Source organism: Amblyomma americanum, chromosome 1, assembly GCF_052857255.1.
Source record: "Amblyomma americanum isolate KBUSLIRL-KWMA chromosome 1, ASM5285725v1, whole genome shotgun sequence".
NCBI lineage: Eukaryota > Metazoa > Arthropoda > Arachnida > Ixodida > Ixodidae > Amblyomma > Amblyomma americanum.
The window spans coordinates 262,685,818-262,706,335 of NC_135497.1; the positions used below are offsets into that span (position 1 = coordinate 262,685,818).

Sequence of the window (20,518 nt, forward strand, 5' to 3'; positions counted from 1 at the left end):
AAAGATGGCTTCTCCAACGCGGCTCTAGTTTGATAGTGAAGCCACCTCAAAAAGCACATTCGGTATCTATTTGTGGATGACATGTGTAGTAGAGGTTTATGATCAACAATTAGCATGAAAACGTCGCTTTACAGAAGCTCAACACCCATGGTATATTAAGCTTTCTGTGGTCTATGGTCTTTTGAAAGCACCTTTTCAAGCAAAAATTAACCCTTCATATTGGAGGATGCACGGTCAAGCCAGTTCATACAAACTTCAATGCAGGAAACAGCACAAGAACAAGACTAACAGAGAGACACAAAATTTGTGTCACTTATTTCCACTCCCAACTGTGCACTGTTTTCTGCAGTGTGCATTAATGTGAATGTTGCACAAACAGGTACAGTAAACCCTCGTTATAACGAAATCGCATTACTCGAAATATCGCATTATTCGAAATTTCTACCGGTCCCGACCCAAACCAATGCATTTTAAGCCGCATTACTCGAAGCGCACGAAGAGCTTGACCCGCTTAGAGCGAAGTGGCGTCGACGGCAGCCGAGCTTTTTTTTTGCCGCCGGAGAGGACGTTTTTGTCAAATCAGCGAGTTCTGGCGGCACAAAAAAAAAAAACAAAACACCGACGCTGGCAGAGGGTAGCGACAGAGGGCCCATGAGAGCCGGAGCGGGCGTCACGTGATTCTGAGCGGATCCACGCCGGCCGAGAGAGAGGCGCTCGCGTGGAGGGTGCATGCTCGCGAGCATTTTGCACGCGAGAGCCAGCGACTTCCCTTCCTCGCACCCGTCTGATTTCAGTATGGATGGGGGTGCGCGCATCGCGCAACGGGGCTGCAAAAAAAAAAAAAAAAACGCCGCTCGGCTGCTGACCATGCGGGAGTGATAGCGTGTTATTCGGAGTGCTTCGTTAGGCGTGCCTCGCGTGTGCTTTTGTGGCCTGCAGTGACAAATGGCTTCGTCAGTCTCAGGGCGAAAGTGTCTGACTTTGGAGCAGAAAGTTTTGCTGATAAAAGAAGTGGAAAAAGGCGGCCGGAAGAAAACTGACATTGCGAAGGAATTTGGCATACCGCCGTCTACTTTATCAACTGTATTGAAGAACAAGGAAGCTGTGCTGGATGGCTTTGAAAAGAGCTTCTTGGCGAAGAGAAAGCGGAATCGTGATTCTAGATATCCGGAAGTGGAAGGTGCACTTCTAGAGTGGCTGAAGAACGCCAGGAGTGCAAATCTCCTCATACATGGACCTGCTCTTACGGCAAAAGCCGAAGCACTCGCCCTCCAAATGGGCCATAATGATTTCAAGTGCAGCAATGGCTGGCTTGAACGGTTTAAGAAACGACACGGCGTGACCTCGAAGTCGATCGTCGGCGAAAGCGCAGCTGTGAACCGTGACACCGTAGATGTATGGCGCCAACATCGGCTCCAAGCTCTACTCAAAAAGTATGCAGACAGAGACGTCTACAACCTAGATGAGGCAGCATTTTTCTATAAGATGCTACCGAATCGCACGTTCACTACTCCTGGCGCATCCTCATCTGGCGGAAAACAGAGCAAGGAGCGTGTCACGGTGCTGTTTGGTGCCAATGGAACAGGCGAGGACAAGCTTCCCTTATTGATTGGCTGCTCAGATTCAAATAAATTTTATGCCAGTGGATTCTACTATTATTAGTGCTTGCAATAAGGATACTTTCATTGTTCTAGCCCTTCTGCAATTAAAGTTACAATTCTTTGAAGTCGGTAGCTCCGCAGTCAATGACGGGTTGGCGTCTACATGCTCGTTCGCTAGCGTCCACATCTTGCGCTAGGTTGCAGAAATTGCTGCCAAAGTGGCGATTTTATCACCGGCGTGCTTCGCAATTCCTCGTGATCAATGCGCTGGGAAGAAATGTGCCTACTCTGACCCGCTGCTGCCAATCTCGCCCGAGCCCGCGATTTGCTCCGTGTCGAAGGCAGACGCCGAAGCTGGTAAGAAGCGCTTATCACGACCGCCAAATTGCACTCCTGCGCCTCGTTATTCCCTCTTCGGATCCCTGCTTGTGAAGTAATACCATCCGGCTCTCCGTCATCCGCTGCAGCCGCGATGTGCACCGCGCTTGGAACGAACGCCGCAACGGCTGCCAAGGTCGCGTCATCCGCCGGTCCACGCTCAGGCACTCCACTGCTGCTGGTTTACATCCCTGCCGACGTACTTGTGTCTTCCGCTTGCTTGCTGCGGCCTTTTTTACGTTTTTTCCCAAACTTAGGCGCGCTGCGAACTTCCGATACGATTTCACGCCAGGCCAATGAGGCGCTTGAATTCCGCCGCGTAGTGTCCAATAGCATTGCAGCTTTTTATATTTTGTTTTCTTTCTTTTTTCGGCGACCAATCGCAGTAGGCCTTTCGTTCTGGCGGGAAAGAAAGCTGAGGCGTCGTTCTTTCAAACGAGACAAAAGTCGCCTCTCTGCGCCGGCTACTTTTGACGCGACACGCGACTCAAAACGGGCATTTTCTAACCGATCTTCGCGAGCTTTCGTGTAAAAATTGCATCTTTGCGTGTCGATTTCTCGTAAACTACGGGGCATTCAGCCATGAAACTTGAGATTATGATGGAAAATGATGACACACACCCAACTATGATTTTCCAAGTCAATTTTTGCGCGATTTTTTGGTCCCAAAGATCCGCGTCCCCCCCTTAAATCTCGACTGTGTTAGCTTTCTCGAGCTTGTCGCCTATATCGAATTATCGCTTATAACGAATTTTTTCGCCGTCCCGCTGACTTCGTTATAACGAGGGTTTACTGTATGTTGTGATCACAAAAACTATCTGAAAGATCTCATTTTATGACGATCATCAGCATTTTTTGTGTATCAGATGACAAAAGCATGTACAGTAAAACCTCGTTAATTCAGACTTCAAGGGAGTGGAAAAACATCCGAATTATCGAATGGCCCTGAAAATTGCTAAAAAACCATTCGCATGAAAGCGCAATTTATTTGGTGGGAACCTGGGCAATTGTTAAGATGAAGTCCATGCAACAACAGTAATTTCTTGCAGTCCCTTCAAGTGTTTTATGGGTGCATGCTATCGAGAGTATCTGAAGCTGCTCCACAATGGTGCTACATGGTAGCGCAGGAGCTTCACATGTGGCATCGCATATGAGAAGGCTTCACCGCACGAGTGGCAAACAGCGCGTGAAGAGTGTGGAGTTTCAGCACGTTAGAAGAATGGAAATACCACGCGGATGGAAGTGAGAGAGGTGCGCAATGGCACTGGAGCGGGAAGATGCCCTTGGAAAACAAACAAAAGAGATCAGCGACAAGGGAATTGTCATACCAAGCGGTGTGTGGCTTAGCTGGCTTGCAGATATGCGTAGCTGATAGCCGCCGTCGCACCAGGCTGGCGGCGAAGCTCCAAAAATGAAACTAAGCAACCAGACTCTCTCTGTCTAATGACGGAAACCTGCCAACCGTCGACGCGCCTGCTTTCGCGTACATGTCAGAGAGGTGCGGGAGACCATGTAATGTGCAATTAAAGAATATCGATGAATATCTGCATGATTGCCTGTCAGGCACGTCACACCTTGGCACAGCACCCCTTCGGGGCCTTGTCCGAATTGACCAATGTGAATTACCCAAATTAACGAGGGCCAAATTAATGAGGTGTTACTAATTATTAACCCCTGTAAACTCATCTGAGTTCACTCAAAGTTGTGTTTCTGCAAGAGTCAATGCAGCACTCCAACTAACCCCCAGTGAGACATGCCGGGTGCTCAAATAGGTTACCCACAATGCAATCACGTGTGCATTTGGTCACATCACTGCATCACATTAAAAACACCACCAGCCGTGGAATTACATTGGGTTTAACATGAGTTCACCATTTTGTGAAATGTTAGGTAGAGTAACTGACAGTCACTGTAATTAAAAAGACATCTAACATTATAGTTCTTGACTGTGGCATTAGTGGCTAATCTGGGTGAAAACAGGCTACAATAATAATTTTGTGGAAAAAAACAGGCAGAAATTATTGGGTAAAAAACAAAGGAAAATCTAGTTTTGCTTCATAAAACATCTCAGCAGAATGGAAAGCATCCAGCTGTTTGCTGATGCAAGAATTTGGCTGGAGTAGAATTACCTGCAGCAGGGTTTAACCATACCACAATTCTTTAGGGTCAGAGAGAAGCCTTGCACTGTATATGAATTACTGGAAATATTATGTCATTGTGTGACATTAAAATCTATTCATTATGCAAAGTACTGCTTGGTATGATTTTTATAATGAGACCACAGACAGACAATCCTATGGCAACTGACAATGCATTCACAATAAGACAGCTGCCATGAGAAATGACAGCTATCTCACAGTGGAGGCCAGATAATTGACTAAACTTTTGCAGAATAAAGAACAAAGGCTAACCTTTCCTTTTTCATGGCTGACGGCCAGATGTTGGCGCTTTCCTTGCGGTGATGCAAGGCAGCACATGGCCACCCTGCGGATCATGTGAGCACTAAGCAGCTGTCGTATGGTCTGGCCTTGCTCTCCAGAGAAGTTCATTCGTACATTCTCAAAGGCACCTTCCTGGGATCCAAGAGTTGGCACCTACATTTTATAAAGCATCATGTTACAAGCTGTTTGTGCAAAGCACTTTGCATGAAGGCTACATGCATCCTGCTTAGGGCCAAGAGAGAGAGAGAGAGAGAGAAGACGAACGGAAAGGCAGGGAGGTTAACTAGACGACACCCGGTATGCTACCCTACACGTGGGAAGGGGAATGGAGGGAGAGAAAGAAAGGGGAGAGAGCAAATGGAAATCACTTTTCCACATATCCACTGGCCATTACTTGCTGGGTACGCAGGGCACACTGATAGATCACAACCTTGCACTCAGTACTGAGCCCTTTAAGGACTTGAAAAGTGCCTTCAAAGCTGCCCTCTGCGATGAAGGCTTACTCCAAGGGCCCAGAATCTCGGCTTCAGTAAGGGGCCGAGGATCTAGGCGGCGGAGTGTTGCAGCAAGGAGTGCATGCTCACGCTCAAACCGAGGGCAGTTACAAAGAAGGTGTTCTACAGTTTCGTTGCACCCACTGATCTCACACGCAGGAGAGTCTGCCATTGCGATTAAGTGCGAGTAGGCATTTGTGAACGCCACTCCCAGCCACAGGCGACACAACAGCGTAGCATCACAGTGGGAGAGACGGAGGACTGAGTTGAAGTAAGGGGTCTAGGCGGTGCAGACGGCATGCGGAGTTTCCAGGAGAAGACCATGACACTAAAAGCGCATTTCGGCCAAGCATTCACCGATGTCTTGCTTAGGGCCAAATGCACAACACAATGTTGAGGCTTAAGAAAGCAAATAGCATGAGCAAATATAAACATGCAGTTTCATTATTCACTACCCACGGACAACACAAGAAAAAAAGCACGGACTAACAGTGACATCTATGAAGTGACCCACAAGGCTTCATGCATCACATTTCTGTACTGGAACTCTCTACAAATTATTTTTATGATACAACAGCGTTCAAAGGCCACATCAGTGCCATGCGACTGGCACGCCAAAAGTGCAGTGCCAAGCTCATGGGGCAAAGCTACTGTACTCAATAGAGAAAAACTTTTTGTCAAAAGCCTTACCATAAGTTGATCAACATGCTCAAACATTTTTTCTTGAGTGTGCAGCTCTGCAAGCGCTTTCTGTGCTCGGGTTGAGCTGCCAATGGGCGAGTTCTGGTTGTATGTCTCCACAATCGCTGGCATGAGGAACTGGATCAACTCCAAAACAGTGGCAACCAGGTTTGTAGACACCTGAAGAACAGAATATTTCCAATGCTTAGACAAACTTTCAAATAGAAGGTCGCTGAAAAAAAAAAAAAAAAATGGGTATGCAAGCTTCACAAATTAGATACCCCCAACAGCCTTGTCTATGTGCACCAAGCACCACGACCAGAGTGTTGCCTGTTGCAATGATGCAGAGCATCACCACTCACACTCCAGACTGACATCACAAAAACCTCGAAAAGGCTTATGGTTGTTTACCATCCCAAAGCAACTCAGGCTATAAGGGACGCCGCAGTGAAGGGCTCCGGAAATTTCGACCACCTGGGGTTTTTTCACATGCACTGACATTGTACAGTACACGGGCCTCAAGAATTTTTGCCTCCATCGAAATTCGACCGCCGAGGCCAGGATCAAACCCACGTCTTTCGGGTCAGCAGCCGAGTGCCATAATACTGAGCCACCGCGGAACTGAGTATTAGGAAGTAAGCTGTGGTCCTGTGCTGCAGCAGCTCAGAGTATAATGCACCAAGAGAAGCTGGGCCACCTTCTCAGTAACAAGTGTCCTTATGGGAACAGTAGTGCCCATGCTACTGTGTCTTGCCACTCATGCCTCGGCCTATCAGAAAGAACTGAGTGGACAGAAACTAGCGCAATAAATTTGTGACAAAGGTCAATGCAGTGGCTTAAAATAATAGCTAGTCACAGAGCCAAGCAATTATTTGCTACTTTCTCAGTATTAACATGCGCTAAATTGTAACACGCACCCCACTATATGACCAAGAAATTTGAAGCATTATTCATGAGCTTACAATAATTTTCCTTTGGCATGGGTGCCATGAGTGTTCTCGCAAGGGCAAATATGCAAGTTTAGTGAAAATGCACTTCCTACACTTCCCTAGTAAACAGACTACTACAAGTGATAGCAATGCTTTGTTTTTTCCTTGTTTATTTTTCCCACATTGCCTTCTTGTATAACAGGCTCTGCTTGACATGCTGAGTGTGCTTTGCTGTGTTTTTATGCAAGGTTTGCCACTACGTAAACTGCACAGTGTGCTTATGTCCCCCCCCCCCCCTTTCCTTTTCTATTTTATTTTTTCAATATCCTTTCTCTCTCTTCTTCCTGAGGAATGCAGATGTGCTTTTTTGACCAGCAGTTACGAGGCCATTCTTTGCTTATATTCCCATATTTCCAAACGAAATCATAATAGCCACAAATTTTGCTAATTCCTCACAAGACTAGGCAAGAATTAGCGACCTTGCTACTAGCTGTCAAACTCAGTTTTATTTCCAAACGAAATCATAATAGCCACAAATTTTGCTAATTCCTCACAAGACTAGGCAAGAATTAGCGACCTTGCTACTAGCTGTCAAACTTAGTTTTCCTGACTGCCAGCGGCTGCTGTAGTGACCATCTTTTTCAGAAGCTCTTTCAGAACTGCTGAATTCCCAGATATTTCCTCCTTTTTTCAATTTTTTTGAAACTGGCAGAGAACACTGAATGCAAAGTGGGCTGTTAGCACTGCATTAGCACCACTTCATTGTTTACCTTTGTGCCATCTACTTCGGCAAATGCTTCCACACAGTAATACTAGAAACAAGGAATATATGAAAAAAAAAGCAGATTACTTACAATGTGCTCAATGAGAACTCCCCGAAATGCCTAGAAAGAAAAGTTTCAATACGATTATTAAGCCTCAAAATAACTATATTGCTTAGGAAGCAATAAAGTTACTTTATCAGAGAATACAGGCAACACACAGAAACCAACTGCCTAGTTTAGCACCTCAGCAGAGAAAGCAACACTGGAGAATAAGTGACACAAAAATAGTAATGCTTATAAAAACACACTACAAAGCTCCAAAATGCCAATATGCAGCAGATGTCACTAAACCTCCTCACCTCCAGCTTCTTTGCGAGCTGCTGCCGGTGTTTCAAGGTTTCATCGCAAGCTTTCTTGGAGTCTGCTGACGCAGCAGGTGGGCGACCATCAGCCGTGTTTGCGCCAGTGCCCCCGCCCTGGTGAGGCGAAGAGGCCCTTCGCCGAATCGAGCTGGGCAGCACATTCTCCGAGGCAAGTGAAAAGGCTGCAGTTGTAGAAGCAGCCCCGCACCCTGTATCAGACAACATCTGTGGGTTGCGCTTGACCAAGGCCTGGCAGCTGCCATCTTCCTTTGCGCCACAGTCGCAGAAAAAGGAGCCAAACTTGGCGTAGGTCACATCGTGGTCCTTGTGGCACACTTTGGCACAAATGGTGCAGACACCCACACCATCCACCATTCGACAGGTGTGGCAATGGTACCAGTGCTGGTTCATAAACTCCTTCTGGGTCATAGTGAAGGTGCACAGCTTGTTGCAAAGTGAGTCCTCATCAGAGTCCTCCCCGCCAGACTCGTCATCTTCAGGGCCCAGCTCGTCAGCCCAATCTGAGTCTGGTTCAGGGTGCTGTGCATCACCATCCAGTGGTGGGCTGGCAGCACCAAGCCGGCCAACAATGAGTGGTCGCTCAGCGAGAAGCTTAAGGGAGCCAACCAGATCAGCTACGTAAGAGAGCAGGTAGCATGCAGAGTTCATGATGACCTGGTGCTTTCCACTGCTGACGTTGGCCTCGAGTTTTTCAAGCACATCCTTCTGGGACAAATACTTCTTGCAGGTCTCAAGCCAGTCAGTTGCTGCCATGAAAAGCTGCACATGTCCAGAGCCAGAGCCTGCACTAGCCAATGTGGACATGACAACCATGAGATCAGAGAAGCCAACACCTTCAGATGCCGGAGACAGAAGCTGTGTTCCAATCTCAATCAGTGCAGTCAAGAAAGAACCAGCCACCTGGGTTGACACTTTGTTATTTTCTTTGACAATATATGTGGTCAAGTTCTGGAGGAGATTTCTGTTCTCTTGAACGGGGCTTCCATCCTCACTGCAATTTGCTGCTTTTGAACCAACTACCACTTTAGTGAGCCAATTCTGGAGAGATTTGGGATCCAGTTCATTCAGTCGGTTCATTTTACACAACGTAGCGTTCAACTTTTCCAGGCTTGGGTCTCCAACATTTTTGTCAATTTGTGTGAAGAGCTTGCTAAAGAACTTGAGGACACGAGTCCCATACGCAGGACTTAGGTTGCCTTCTGCAGCTGACAGCAGTATGTTCCAGATGTCTTTGTCACAGAAAAACTTCTCCAAGGCTTTTTTGCCAGGCTGCTTATCTAGGAGACTTTCCATAAACTTGAGGCACTCGTGGAACACCAACTCATTAATCTCACTTTCCTTGTGAGAGTAATTGATCAGCAACTCGTAGCAGTTTGCCAGCATCTCCTCGTAAACGTGCTGAGCAAATTCTTCCGTGTCTGATGAACCAATGATGCCTTCAAGCGCCAGCATCACAAAGTCTGCCTGAGACTCTGTGGTGGCATCCAGCAAAAGAGGCAGCATGGCCCGCAACAAGTCGTTGGAGAATTTGTCTTCTGCTGACCAGCTGTAGACATCCTGAGCAAAGCGTACAATGCACTGAAGGATGCGCTTCAAGCTGGAATTGATTGAAAATGTAGAGTTAGCAGACAAGGGAGTGAAGTGCGCAACTTGCACAGCTGCGATGTAGCTCTCTGAAGGAAGGCTGTCATTGGCAAAGTCATTTCGCCAGTTGCAGACATTCACTGCCATAGCATTCCAAAAATCAAGTGTGCTGTCCACTTGAGGGGGCAGGTGGGACACAATGGCTGCAACAGTGCTGGACACCTGGGAGCAGCGTCGTGAAGTCATTCGCAGCACCACATCCATGGCACGCAGACTGGTTTCTGACCGTCCCGTTGGTGACAGCTCTACAGCTTGCAGTAAAAGACTCCACCTGACATGAAAAAAAGAAGTTTTGACGACAACAATAAGAAAAATGAAAATAAAGTGCTCCAAGGACATGCTTGAAATATACAGGTGTGCCCCGTTAATATGAACACTATGGATCCCGAGAAAAGCTATCCATATAGCGAGAAGTCAGCAACGTATCACGACGAAAAAAATTATTCAGAAAAACAAAACACCTTAACGAAATCATACGACTCAAAGTGCATTATACTGGTCACCTTCATATTTATAATTTTGCAGTATAGCTTGAAGCACCTAGCAGTTCATGAGACGCATGATGGCGTCTTGTGGCATGGTGACCTACCTCCTATTACGAATGTTCAAACCCTACGAACCACTAGTACATATTTATACTGGACAGCCAACAACTGCTGAATATGACTTTTAACAAAGCACTAACTGCAGAGATATTTTTTTTTTCACAATGATTCATGCAATACGCAAATGGTAAGGCAGCCGGGGCACCCTGGTAGGGTAAAGCATAAAACTGAAAAAAACAACAATCACTTTTTGCATTAAACTTTCACATTGCCCTTTGCTGGCGTCTCAAAATACAGGAGAGACAACATCTCCTTGGGGCAGTAGAGATTTTGTTCGCATTGCTGTCCATATTAACGTGGCAAAAATACATTGGCCCCAATGGGTTGTGTGCATTAACACCCTGTCCATTGTCTGGACAGCGAGTTTCCATATTAAAAAAGCATATTACATTAGAAAAGTTTGACTTCATAAAAATCGTCCATAATTCGAGTTGTCCATGTTAACAGAGGTCGTATTAACGGCGCAAGACTGTATTATTCCTATTCCCAAAAATTGCTCATTTGATACAGCCATCTACAACAATTTAATGAAGCTGCTAGACATGACTTAGTTCAAGGGAACTTGGTATGGAAGCTGAATCATCTGACTGACCATTTACCAGCCCTAGAATGCCTGATGCCTTTCAACTGCTGACCATGCTAAAAAATTTAGGTGTAACCACGAGGTATTGTTTTGAAATTTAAACATTGCCATTAATGATTTCACATCAGCTGTACCCGAGTGCTTTCTCAATATTGCAGACCTCACATGCGTTACAGTGGGCTCCCTTGAAGGTGAACTCTGTTAAGCTGAACAGTTTGGAAACCTTTGGTTTTTTATGGTCGCGTAGTAAAAAAAAAAAAAAAGAAAAAGTAGCCCGGTTAACACATACTCTACCAGAGCTATACAAAATAGCGTCCAACACCAACAAGAGGCTAATAGGTTTTGGTGGATTTGTTGCATTGATTGGTATGGTAAGGTAGCACAGTTTAACATGGAAAGAACAATGATGAACAGTGACTGGCCTTGTATGTAACATGCGGTTAGGCCCATTTTGCCTAACCGCTTTTCAGGAGCACAGGGATTGTAAGCAACTGTATGTGAAAAAATATAGAGATTGAAAGATGCAGGTATTAGGTGCAGATTTCAAAAAATATTTATCAGCGCTTAATGAATGTTACCATGCCAGCTCCTCATTTATACGTTAATTTACTCTCCTACAACCCAATACCAGCCACCTCTGTGAACCTGAACTTCTCACAGCCTCAATAGATTAACAATATCTTGTCATATTCAACTTAAAGGGAGCCTAACAGATTCTCGAATTGCAAATACATAACCTACTACCAGGCAAAATCTTTGACAGCTGCTACACCACAAAAAGTCAACTGGTCATTACAAGAAGCTCCCATAACAAAGTAGTGGTCCCGCACCTGATGCAGGTGTTGTAGAGCTTGATCAGTCGAAGAAGAATCGGAAAGATTTCCCATGAGAACTCCTTCACTTCTCGGCTGTGACTCTCATTCTAAAAAGAAAAAAAAAAAGAAGACAACACATTATACACACCAACCAACATGCTGCGGAACTGAACTTCAGCAAGACATAGCTGAGCCCACTAATACACCATGTGTTGGCATTTATAACCACTATAAAAACAATCGCCTAGTGCACTCCTATCTGAAGTCAGACATGCATGCATGCATACATCACACCAAAGCCATGTAAACAGTTAAAATCACATTTATTATTGAAGAGAAAAACACAGCAAATGTAACGAATAGCAAGTCATTCAGGAGATGAAGATAGTGAAAATATGTGCCCATTCCTACTTGACACTCATCCCTTCTGCATGTGACAATGGGTCCTCCTCAGCAAAGCAAATTGCAACTACAATTATTAAATTAAATTTCAAATACAAATCGCATAAGAATATGAAGAAAAAATTCTTTCAAATACTGAATACCTGTTCAGTATGAAAAACATTTTAGAAAAAGATAGGCAAATCTTCGACATTTTTTTAAAAATAGTGCATGATCTTTGCAACTGATATAAACAAACCTAGACTGACTCAGTATCATACAAAAGAATAAGATGCCCACAGGAATGAATACTGTTCAAATAAACAGCATAACAGTATGCAATCTGTACTATGGTCACATAAAACGAGTAAAAATAAAATCTATGAACAACACATGACTGGCATCTAAAAATAACATGATGGGTAGTAAAACCTCATTAATTCAGACTTCAGGGGACCGGAACAAATGCCCCAATGATCAGATGGTAGAGTTATTGGCCCCGCCCACAAAAAAGAAAGACTGCCAAAAAATACAAAATGTGATTAAGCCTTGCAAGGAGGCTCCATCGCAAAAAAGCAAAAAGCCCGTAACAAGAGCACAGTTTCAATGCACTGGAAGAACTACGTGGACGTAAGCGAGGGGAGTGCACATTGGCACCAGAATGGAGAGACTGATCTTAGAAAGAGAAGAAATTAACCCCAACAACCCAGTTGGTGCCTGCAAGCGGAGCGCAGCTGGGTTCAGACGACTGGTGAATGTGCAGCCAATAGCCGCTCTCGCAGTGGGGTGCTGGTGCCGCTTAGAAACCAAAACCAAGCAGCCTTCCTATTGTCTTCATGCTTGCTGTTATGTGCAAGCCAGAAGTGTGCAGATTTCAATTCACCATGCAATAGGCGGGATTTTTTTACTTGCTCACTTGCTTTGCGGGTGACACCTCGACAATGACCTTCCTTCAGGAGTCCCAAATGAAATTCCGCAAATGGGCCTTCCCACATATCATAAACGACAAAAAAGATTCGACTGGGCTCCCGCTCGGGACAGGTGCTATGGGTGTAGTCACTAGGTATGCAACACATTATGAAAGGACGGACCGACCCGGACCGCCCAACCTGCTTTCACGCAACGATTGTTCAAGGCGGCTGGTCGGCCATCTTGTTCTCATAATGAGTGATAAGTGGAAAAGCCCACTTGCAGAATTTCATGCAAGGTCTAAGCCTAGTAGCATCCGAATGTGATTGGTCGATGTGATAGAAGACAGAGGAAAGCAGACAGGACACCTTAGAACTGTTTTCCCGGCACTTCCTGATCTTCAAAAAATTTAACCAGCAATCGTGGTTTTGCTATGCCCAGATTAATGAAAGTTGCCATGGTATTAGATCACTGCTGAATATTTGAAAATTTTTGAATATTTGAAAATTCTTGAATATCAATTTTTCTAATGGAATATGAAACGAATAACAAGAATTTGATTTGTATTAAAAATTTTGAATATTTGAACACCCCAAATTATTACTGAATTTAATGCTTCAATTATTTACTTCAGAGAAAGCAAGGATTAAAAAATTCAGCTAAACAAAATTTCAAGGCAACCATGCGAATCCCCTTTCATTTTTTTTTTTCTAATATCGGTACACCTGGCGGCAGCATTCGAAACAACTGCTCCTTTACAGCTGTGGCACCACATGTGCCCACAAACAACCAAGGCATGCACCTGCATCACCTGCACTAGAGCTACTTGCATAGAGATATGCAAATTGTGTGGTGTTTTCATGCCAATGCTTGCTGCCAACTTTAAACTGCCACAAGCGGCAGATGACCACTAGCTGGATGTCATGGACACACCCAGTATGTGTCCCTTCAAAGTGGATACATCCAAAGTTTACACAATAATGTCATGATGAAATCTGCTATCATTGAGATTGCATACGATCTTGCAGATGACAGAGGAAGCAGACACAGAACAAACAGAACACGCTTCCCAATAACATTAGAGTAAAAATTAAGGCTTTAAGGGGGAATTGAGGGCTTTAAAACTAATTTTTTTACTTAAGGCCAGAATCTCATGCAACTTTGCACACAAATGTGTTTCTCTGTAGATTTCATATTTGCAATCATATTCGAGCTATTGGTCTCAGATCAAAAGCCAGCTTACGAAGTCTAGAGCATAATTAGGTAATTTCTTATGTAACTTTAATGAACTTTCACATAGCATTTTGGTACCTTTAATTACACGAATTGATAGCTGGACTGTTCGCACACACGATGACACTCTTCGTTTTCCTATAAAGATGTCATCCTGAAAAATTACTCAACATTACAGGTTGGAACATAGGCTGGTACTCCCACCAGACCTGTCGTGAAATAATATGCAGGCAGTTGCATGGAGACGACTCCAAACATACATGAATCCGCACCCGATCCTGGCGAACCGCATGTTCCCGGACGTAAGATCAGACGAGTGTACACATTGCGGGTTGAGGGTCCATCGACCATATAATTTGGGAATGCCCAAATTCTCCTGAGAGGGTGCTAAATATCGATTCTAAAGAATCCCGGAAGACCCTGCTGCGTAGTTCAGACCCTGAGCTCCAGCTCCACCTCGTCCGACTGGCCGGAGAGGCTGCCGGGACACAAGACCTCCCGGGCAGCATCCAAAGCGGTGCCTCCTGCCTACGCCGGGGGCTGTCGGGGAATGGCATTCCGTTGCATAATAGTTATTTCCTCCTCCTCCCGCATTTATGAATCTGTGCCTCCTGCATCCCCGGCCTAGTGTTGAGGGGGCTGGGGGAATCCCATTCTGTTGGATAATAAAGGTTCTTCCCTCCTCCTCCTGTATTTATGAATCGAAAGGAACTTATCGAAGAATTGGTCAACAGCTACGCTTCTTGGTAATGTGATTTTTGAGTGCAGCTGCTGCGATATTTCAACCACAGGCGACCGCAGATTGAACACGCAGTGGCAAATGAAGGCGGACGTAGGTTTAGGCTTCAGCAACGCACAGCGATCTGCCGCCACTGAGCTTATAGCGGAGCCTGTCCTCAGGGAACCCTCACTGGAAGCATTTCGAAACGACGTTACAACTTTAATCACGTGACGACGCAACCAAAGATGTCAGCTCAGGCTAATGTCAATCGTTGGAAATGACATTAAGGTGGGGTGAGATTCATTGTTTTCAAAAGTTGGCCACACAGCAGTTGTAATAAAAGCTATAGCTATAAAATTTGCAAGGAATGTTAAAGATAGATGCAGGCTGCATTACAGCTCAAAACTAGATTAAATATGAATTTTTTTTTTCGTTTTCTACTAATGTACAGTCGGGGACAAAAGTCCCTGGACCGCGTGCTTCGTAAACGAAGCCAATAGCGCTATTATTGGCCGCTGGCTGGAGACCACACTGGTGGCGATGAAAGAACAGGATTTTAGCTTTCAAACCTTCACAGGTGTGGTCTCAAGCCGGTGGCTAATAATTGAGCTGTCGGCATTATTCACGGCGCATGCAGTCCAGAAACTTTTGTCCCCGGCTGTACCTTTTTATTAACATATATCTGCAGAGTGCTGAAATTTTATATGAAAGTAGCTATTAAAGCTTTACATAGCTGGCACCAAAATTATGCACTTTGAACGAAAACGATTCATTATGTTTTTTTTCTTTGTCAATGCAATAAAACTGCCACCCGATTGGTTCTTTTTAGTCTAAAAAATACAAATAAATTTAGGATATTGATTCTGGTACCAGCTATGTAAATGGCACTGATTAACATCTGAAAAATTTTGTTTCCTTACACCTAATAGTTCCTGAGAAAAAGGTACATGAACTTCCAAAAATGCTGTTTTGAGAAAAATGCGGATGAAGCATCTGAAAACTCACCTTTCCACTCGACACAACAACGAAAAAGGATGAAAAAAAAAAGCATTCCTGAAGGCTTGAACAGCCAAATGTAATATATTTTCTGAAAGCTAAAAACATGCTCCATTACAAGGTTGCTAAACCTAAAAGTTGAAAACAAAATGGGGCAAGAAAAATGCAAATCAAAACCTCTAAAAACTTCCGCTAGACATGACCATGAAAAAGGATCAAAAAAGAGTCTCTAAAGTTGCGAATACCATGTGTAATATATTGTCTGAAAGCTAAAGAAATGCTCTGTCAGCAGGAACCAAAACATATAAATTTAAATTTTGATAAAACAAAGTCTCGCCCCATCTTAAATTCACCGCCTGACAGGGGGCTATTGCAATTGCTCGGAATTCAGTGGGTTCTGTAGCAAAATTCAGTGCCTTATTCATCGCATCCCCTCTTCACGTCCAGATTCCTTAAATTTCAAAGGACTGATCATCAATCGTGTGTAGCTGCTCACGTAACACACCATATTACACTACAGTCGAACCCCGTTAAAACGAACCGGTTTAAAACGAAATAATGGGTATAACGAAGGATGATGATTCTCTTTGGAAGCTAGGTCAACACGGGCTATAATGAAGCTACGGCTATAATGAAGTAATCGCCGGGCCCCTTCAACTTCCTTCTAACGAGGTTCAACTGTATTTGCTCTTATGGTACACCATTAAATATAAAAACGAGTTGCAAACGGGACAAGGATGATTCCGCGCATGCTAATTAAAATGGTGCAGCAAAATGCCATTGGCAACGGCTGGGCAGTAGGACATTAAGCCGTCGATGCATGGGTATGATCTATATAGCGCTGCTGAAAAGCCAAGCACGAAATGCAACACCTCACACAACACCGGGGAGAGTTGGGAGTCAGACAACATGGCTGGGATAAAGGAGAGTGCCCACGGTTGCACTTCTGCCGGTAGACCAGCTGTGGAGGCACCTGCTTCTTGCTGCATGTTCGCGCTGTTGGTTTGGCTGCCACCATTGGCGGCGCTCTTCACCACCCCCGCTCCCAACGCAAGAGAGCTATCTGTGCCAGAATTACGTGAGCAACCGTGCGGCAGCAATGGATGCGCACTCCTCAACTAGTGTCTTTTTGGTTAAACAAACGTGGTGGGGGAAGCGAGCTTCCAAACGACACCGAAATGATCACAATTGAATGAGCAGGAGTGCAGCCGGTGCAGTGTAAACTTCAGCTTCGTCTCTTCATTCTCTATCATTTTTAGGTCTCGCGGGCACACAACTTTTTTTTGTATTTGTAGATGGAGTTGGACTAATATTTTGTACACAGAAAGTTGAATGCATAAACATGCCGAAAATTTGATTTTTAGAAAACTGACTTTTTCGCGATATTCTTCGCATTTGAAGACCTGCATCCCCCATTAAATAAGATGGCATGAAATACAAGCCAAGTTTTAACAGATATAAATGATTATGGTTTACTATGCCATTGTAGAGGGTCCTCAGAACAAACAAGTGTAAACCGAAGAACATAAGCTTCACAGTCTGCTGGTTCGCTGTGGCCACCGTGTTAAGATTAAATATATGTGATTTTGTTGCCTTGTATGGTTCAAGGACCAGGTCAGCCCCTATGGTACAGATTGCAGCAATCGATATTTAAACAGCGGTGAAAATTCAAATGGCAAAACAGTGGATGTTTCGGTGACAAAAAAGAGATAATGACATTAAAAAAATAGGTATGCATCACCTTCCCATTGAATTTTCATCACTTTAAGCTAAGCCTCATGCTAACTGGGCCATCTTTGCTACTGTCCTTCACAGTTTTGTTGCATAAATCCAAGTACCCACCGATGGCTTCAGCAGTGTGACATCCAAGGAGACCTGCAGCTTGGCAACGAGGGCCTCCAGCACAAAGAGGTCCATCAAGTGCGGCAGCTCAGAGCGGCTTACAGGGCCCGAGAGGTCAGCTGGTCCCTGGCCCAGCTACATGAATGCAAACCGAGAGAGAGCACAGACTAAGCTTTCAAAAATGGTCCACATCTGTAGGAGTGCAAAGTGAAGTGAATAGTCACAGTATCATACTGAATAATTTCGAACGTTTCATGAATAACACTCCAAAAGTGTGTAATTGCACATCACTTCTGAAATACTACAAGGCATTTCAAACAAAAGAAATCAGGATACTTCATAAGACCACCATTCATTATGGGTGCTTCTTCCCGCTATGCCATTATGTTTTGAACTTTTGATCTGTTAGATTATTATGGATGTAGTTCAATTATTGACTAAAATGTAATAATCAACTCTGTGGCACCAGCATAAGTTGGAGTCAACTAAAAAAACAATACCAATTAGGAGGGAAGCTGCTCTAGAAAAAAATTTTGATTAATGATGTTACAACTGAAATTTTCATGGAATGTGTGTTTTTGTGTGCTGGTCTCAAATATGCCATTTATTTTCATGTAGAACTAGTGCTTGTGCACTTATGTAGTAAGTTATACCAGATTTTGGAGAAACTAAGAATTTTTGCTGTAGGGAACTTGCTAAAATGCATTCCATTGGTTTGTCTTGGCATCAAAGAATGCAATAAGGGTAAAAAATAAAGAGGGGACACTTAAGCTTTGACTTAATGGTATGACACGATAACTTTATGCCGAATTGGTCATTCTCTGCTTTACATTCTAGATCTCTAGATCCCTAGGAGCCCTCAATACCACTCCTGGCACAGTGGCTAAACGATGCACCGCCACCCTGCGACAGCAGGTGCTGCCACCAGTGAGGCTTGTGAGGCGCAGGCTGCTCTTTCCGTGCAACCTCTCATGATCAATCATTAACTGCAACCTGCCATGGTGGGCAGTTTGCTCACAATCCGGACGGCAAGCTGTGATGACATCACAAGGTCACGAGACCTAGGTACTTTAGCTTATCTGGGGATTTTTTGTGCATTTTTGTCTCATGGATGCAGACATCAGCTTTTCTGCAACACAGGACCATTAACAGTATTGCAATGAACAGTACTGTACCATCCTGTCTGTCATAACACTCTTTTCAAGTTGCCACTCCAGAAACAGGAACACAAACTTGACTTCCCATTTCTGAAGCGGCAGCTTCAAAACCCCACAATATTTTTACTCTTGGCATTCCTTGATGTCAAGGCAAACCAATGGCATGCATTTCAGCAAATTCTCTGCAGTATGATTACTTACAATTTTTCTTCAAAACATAGCATAACATACTACATAAGTTCACAAGGTGGCTGTTGGCTTCCTTAATATGTATGTCACAGTGGTGGTCCAGCCATTTCAAGTTCTGGAGCAATTTTTGTAGCAGAAAAATATTCATTTTGGAGCACCTTTGTACCAGAACGATAATTCTGGAGAAACCCGGGAGCAGCATGAACGGAATAAAGGAGTCATCCAGATGAGTTTGTTACTAACGAGATCAGGCTTAGATATGTGCAGCTCGGAAGAAAAAAAACAGAAGAAAAGTGCTCAAAAAAAAAAGTGACAAAACATTTTATTAATGCTGGCACTGTCTCGCACGCAAGTTCAGCCACGCATGCTTGAGTAAAAGTCCAAAGGTTCACCTGAACCATTCTTTCATGTTGGCACTATCTCAACGCTTCTTGAAATTTTTTACAAATTCATCAAGCTCGCAAAGTGAATCAGCAAGGCTGAAATTCTCTTGTTTGAACAAAGCTTGACCTCGCTGGACCTGCTCCAAGCTTTTGTTCTTCAGGCTTCTTCAGGGTTGACCGACATCCAACCATTCGATGCAACCGACATGATGCGCGATAATGAAGGAAGGAAAACTCTGGAGAGGCCCTCGCTATCCGAGCTGCACGCCAAAAAGTGTGCAAGAAGTCATGCGTTTTCGCGAGGACATCTGAGAGTCTTTGGCCGAAGGCGCAGAGAATAGTAACGCTGGGCTCAGTGGCGTCGTCTGCTGCAATGCCTGCTGAGCATGCGCAAGCACGATGAGATGTGGGGGGGGGGGGGGGGGGGGGGGGGGGGGGGGGGGGGGCAGCTAGTTTAAAAAAATATGATTTAACAACCTCTCCTGAGTTCTTTTCTTCCACCATGTGGCGAATGAAATGGCTGCTAAATTCTACCACAAGCCAGCCCACTCTGGATTGCCAACTGCGGAAACGTGTTAGTATGTCGCCAACTGAAAGCCTGGATGGTTCCAAAAATAGTCGTTTTCCCGTAACCGTGTCTTCTTTTTGCGCAGCTAAGGTGCAATACTGATCAATTTGCCGCTTTTGGAGCAGACTGGAGCAGCAAAATGTAAATGCATCAGAATGGTGCAAATGGAGTAGCTGGAGCACCACTGATGTCATAACGAGCCTCTCATTTCCCTACTCTTGTCTGCTCAACAGCGTAACGAGGGCCTCTGTTGTGGGAGTCTTGGTGCCATAGGTATAGCATTAGAGGGCCCTCGCACAGACAGCTTACGCCCTCACCGTTCAATCACGTTGCATGTGACATTTGTGGGAATACAGGACACACTACGTCTGCCGCTATAGACGAGGGTGGCGCTGGTGAACACTCTCAAGGTCAGGTTACATGCAACACAAATACCTTAGAAAATAGAAGATTCGACAGCTGCTGTCGTAGCTCAGTTGGTAGAACACCGTATGCAAATTTGGAGGTCGTGGATAAGGATCCCACTGGTGGCCTCCATGTGGCTGTTTTTTTCTTTAACTTTCTAATCAATTACCTTTCAGCCATGAAATGATTATAAATTTCCTATTAATCAACATAAAAAAAATGATAGGGACATACCCCTATGCTTTCCTTGGTTTTGGAGACTTTCTTTCATATACACTGGCACAGGCATAGTGGCTGCAGAATTCATGACAAGGTCTCAAGAAGTAAGATACATAATTGAAAGTCGAAAATAACGTTCTAAACAATGGCCTGTGCACCTCTGCACTACTCTTAGTGCTGCCGATCAGACAACAATG

At 44.5% G+C, this 20,518-nt stretch overlaps 1 protein-coding gene across 6 annotated transcripts in view; it reads right to left on the minus strand.

Annotated features, from left to right (window-relative positions):
• Positions 1 to 20,518, minus strand: part of poe (E3 ubiquitin-protein ligase-like protein poe) — a 248,224-nt gene that overhangs the window by 149,747 nt on the left and 77,959 nt on the right. For all 6 annotated transcript variants that reach the window (XM_077649151.1, XM_077649150.1, XM_077649149.1 and 3 more), the window contains 6 exons: positions 17,401 to 17,535; positions 11,334 to 11,425; positions 7,648 to 9,586; positions 7,379 to 7,408; positions 5,605 to 5,775; positions 4,391 to 4,573 (listed from right to left, as the gene is read on the minus strand). In XM_077649151.1, coding sequence (XP_077505277.1) covers positions 4,391 to 4,573; positions 5,605 to 5,775; positions 7,379 to 7,408; positions 7,648 to 9,586; positions 11,334 to 11,425; positions 17,401 to 17,535 — 2,550 coding nt within the window. The remainder of the gene's footprint in view (positions 1 to 4,390; positions 4,574 to 5,604; positions 5,776 to 7,378; positions 7,409 to 7,647; positions 9,587 to 11,333; positions 11,426 to 17,400; positions 17,536 to 20,518) is intronic.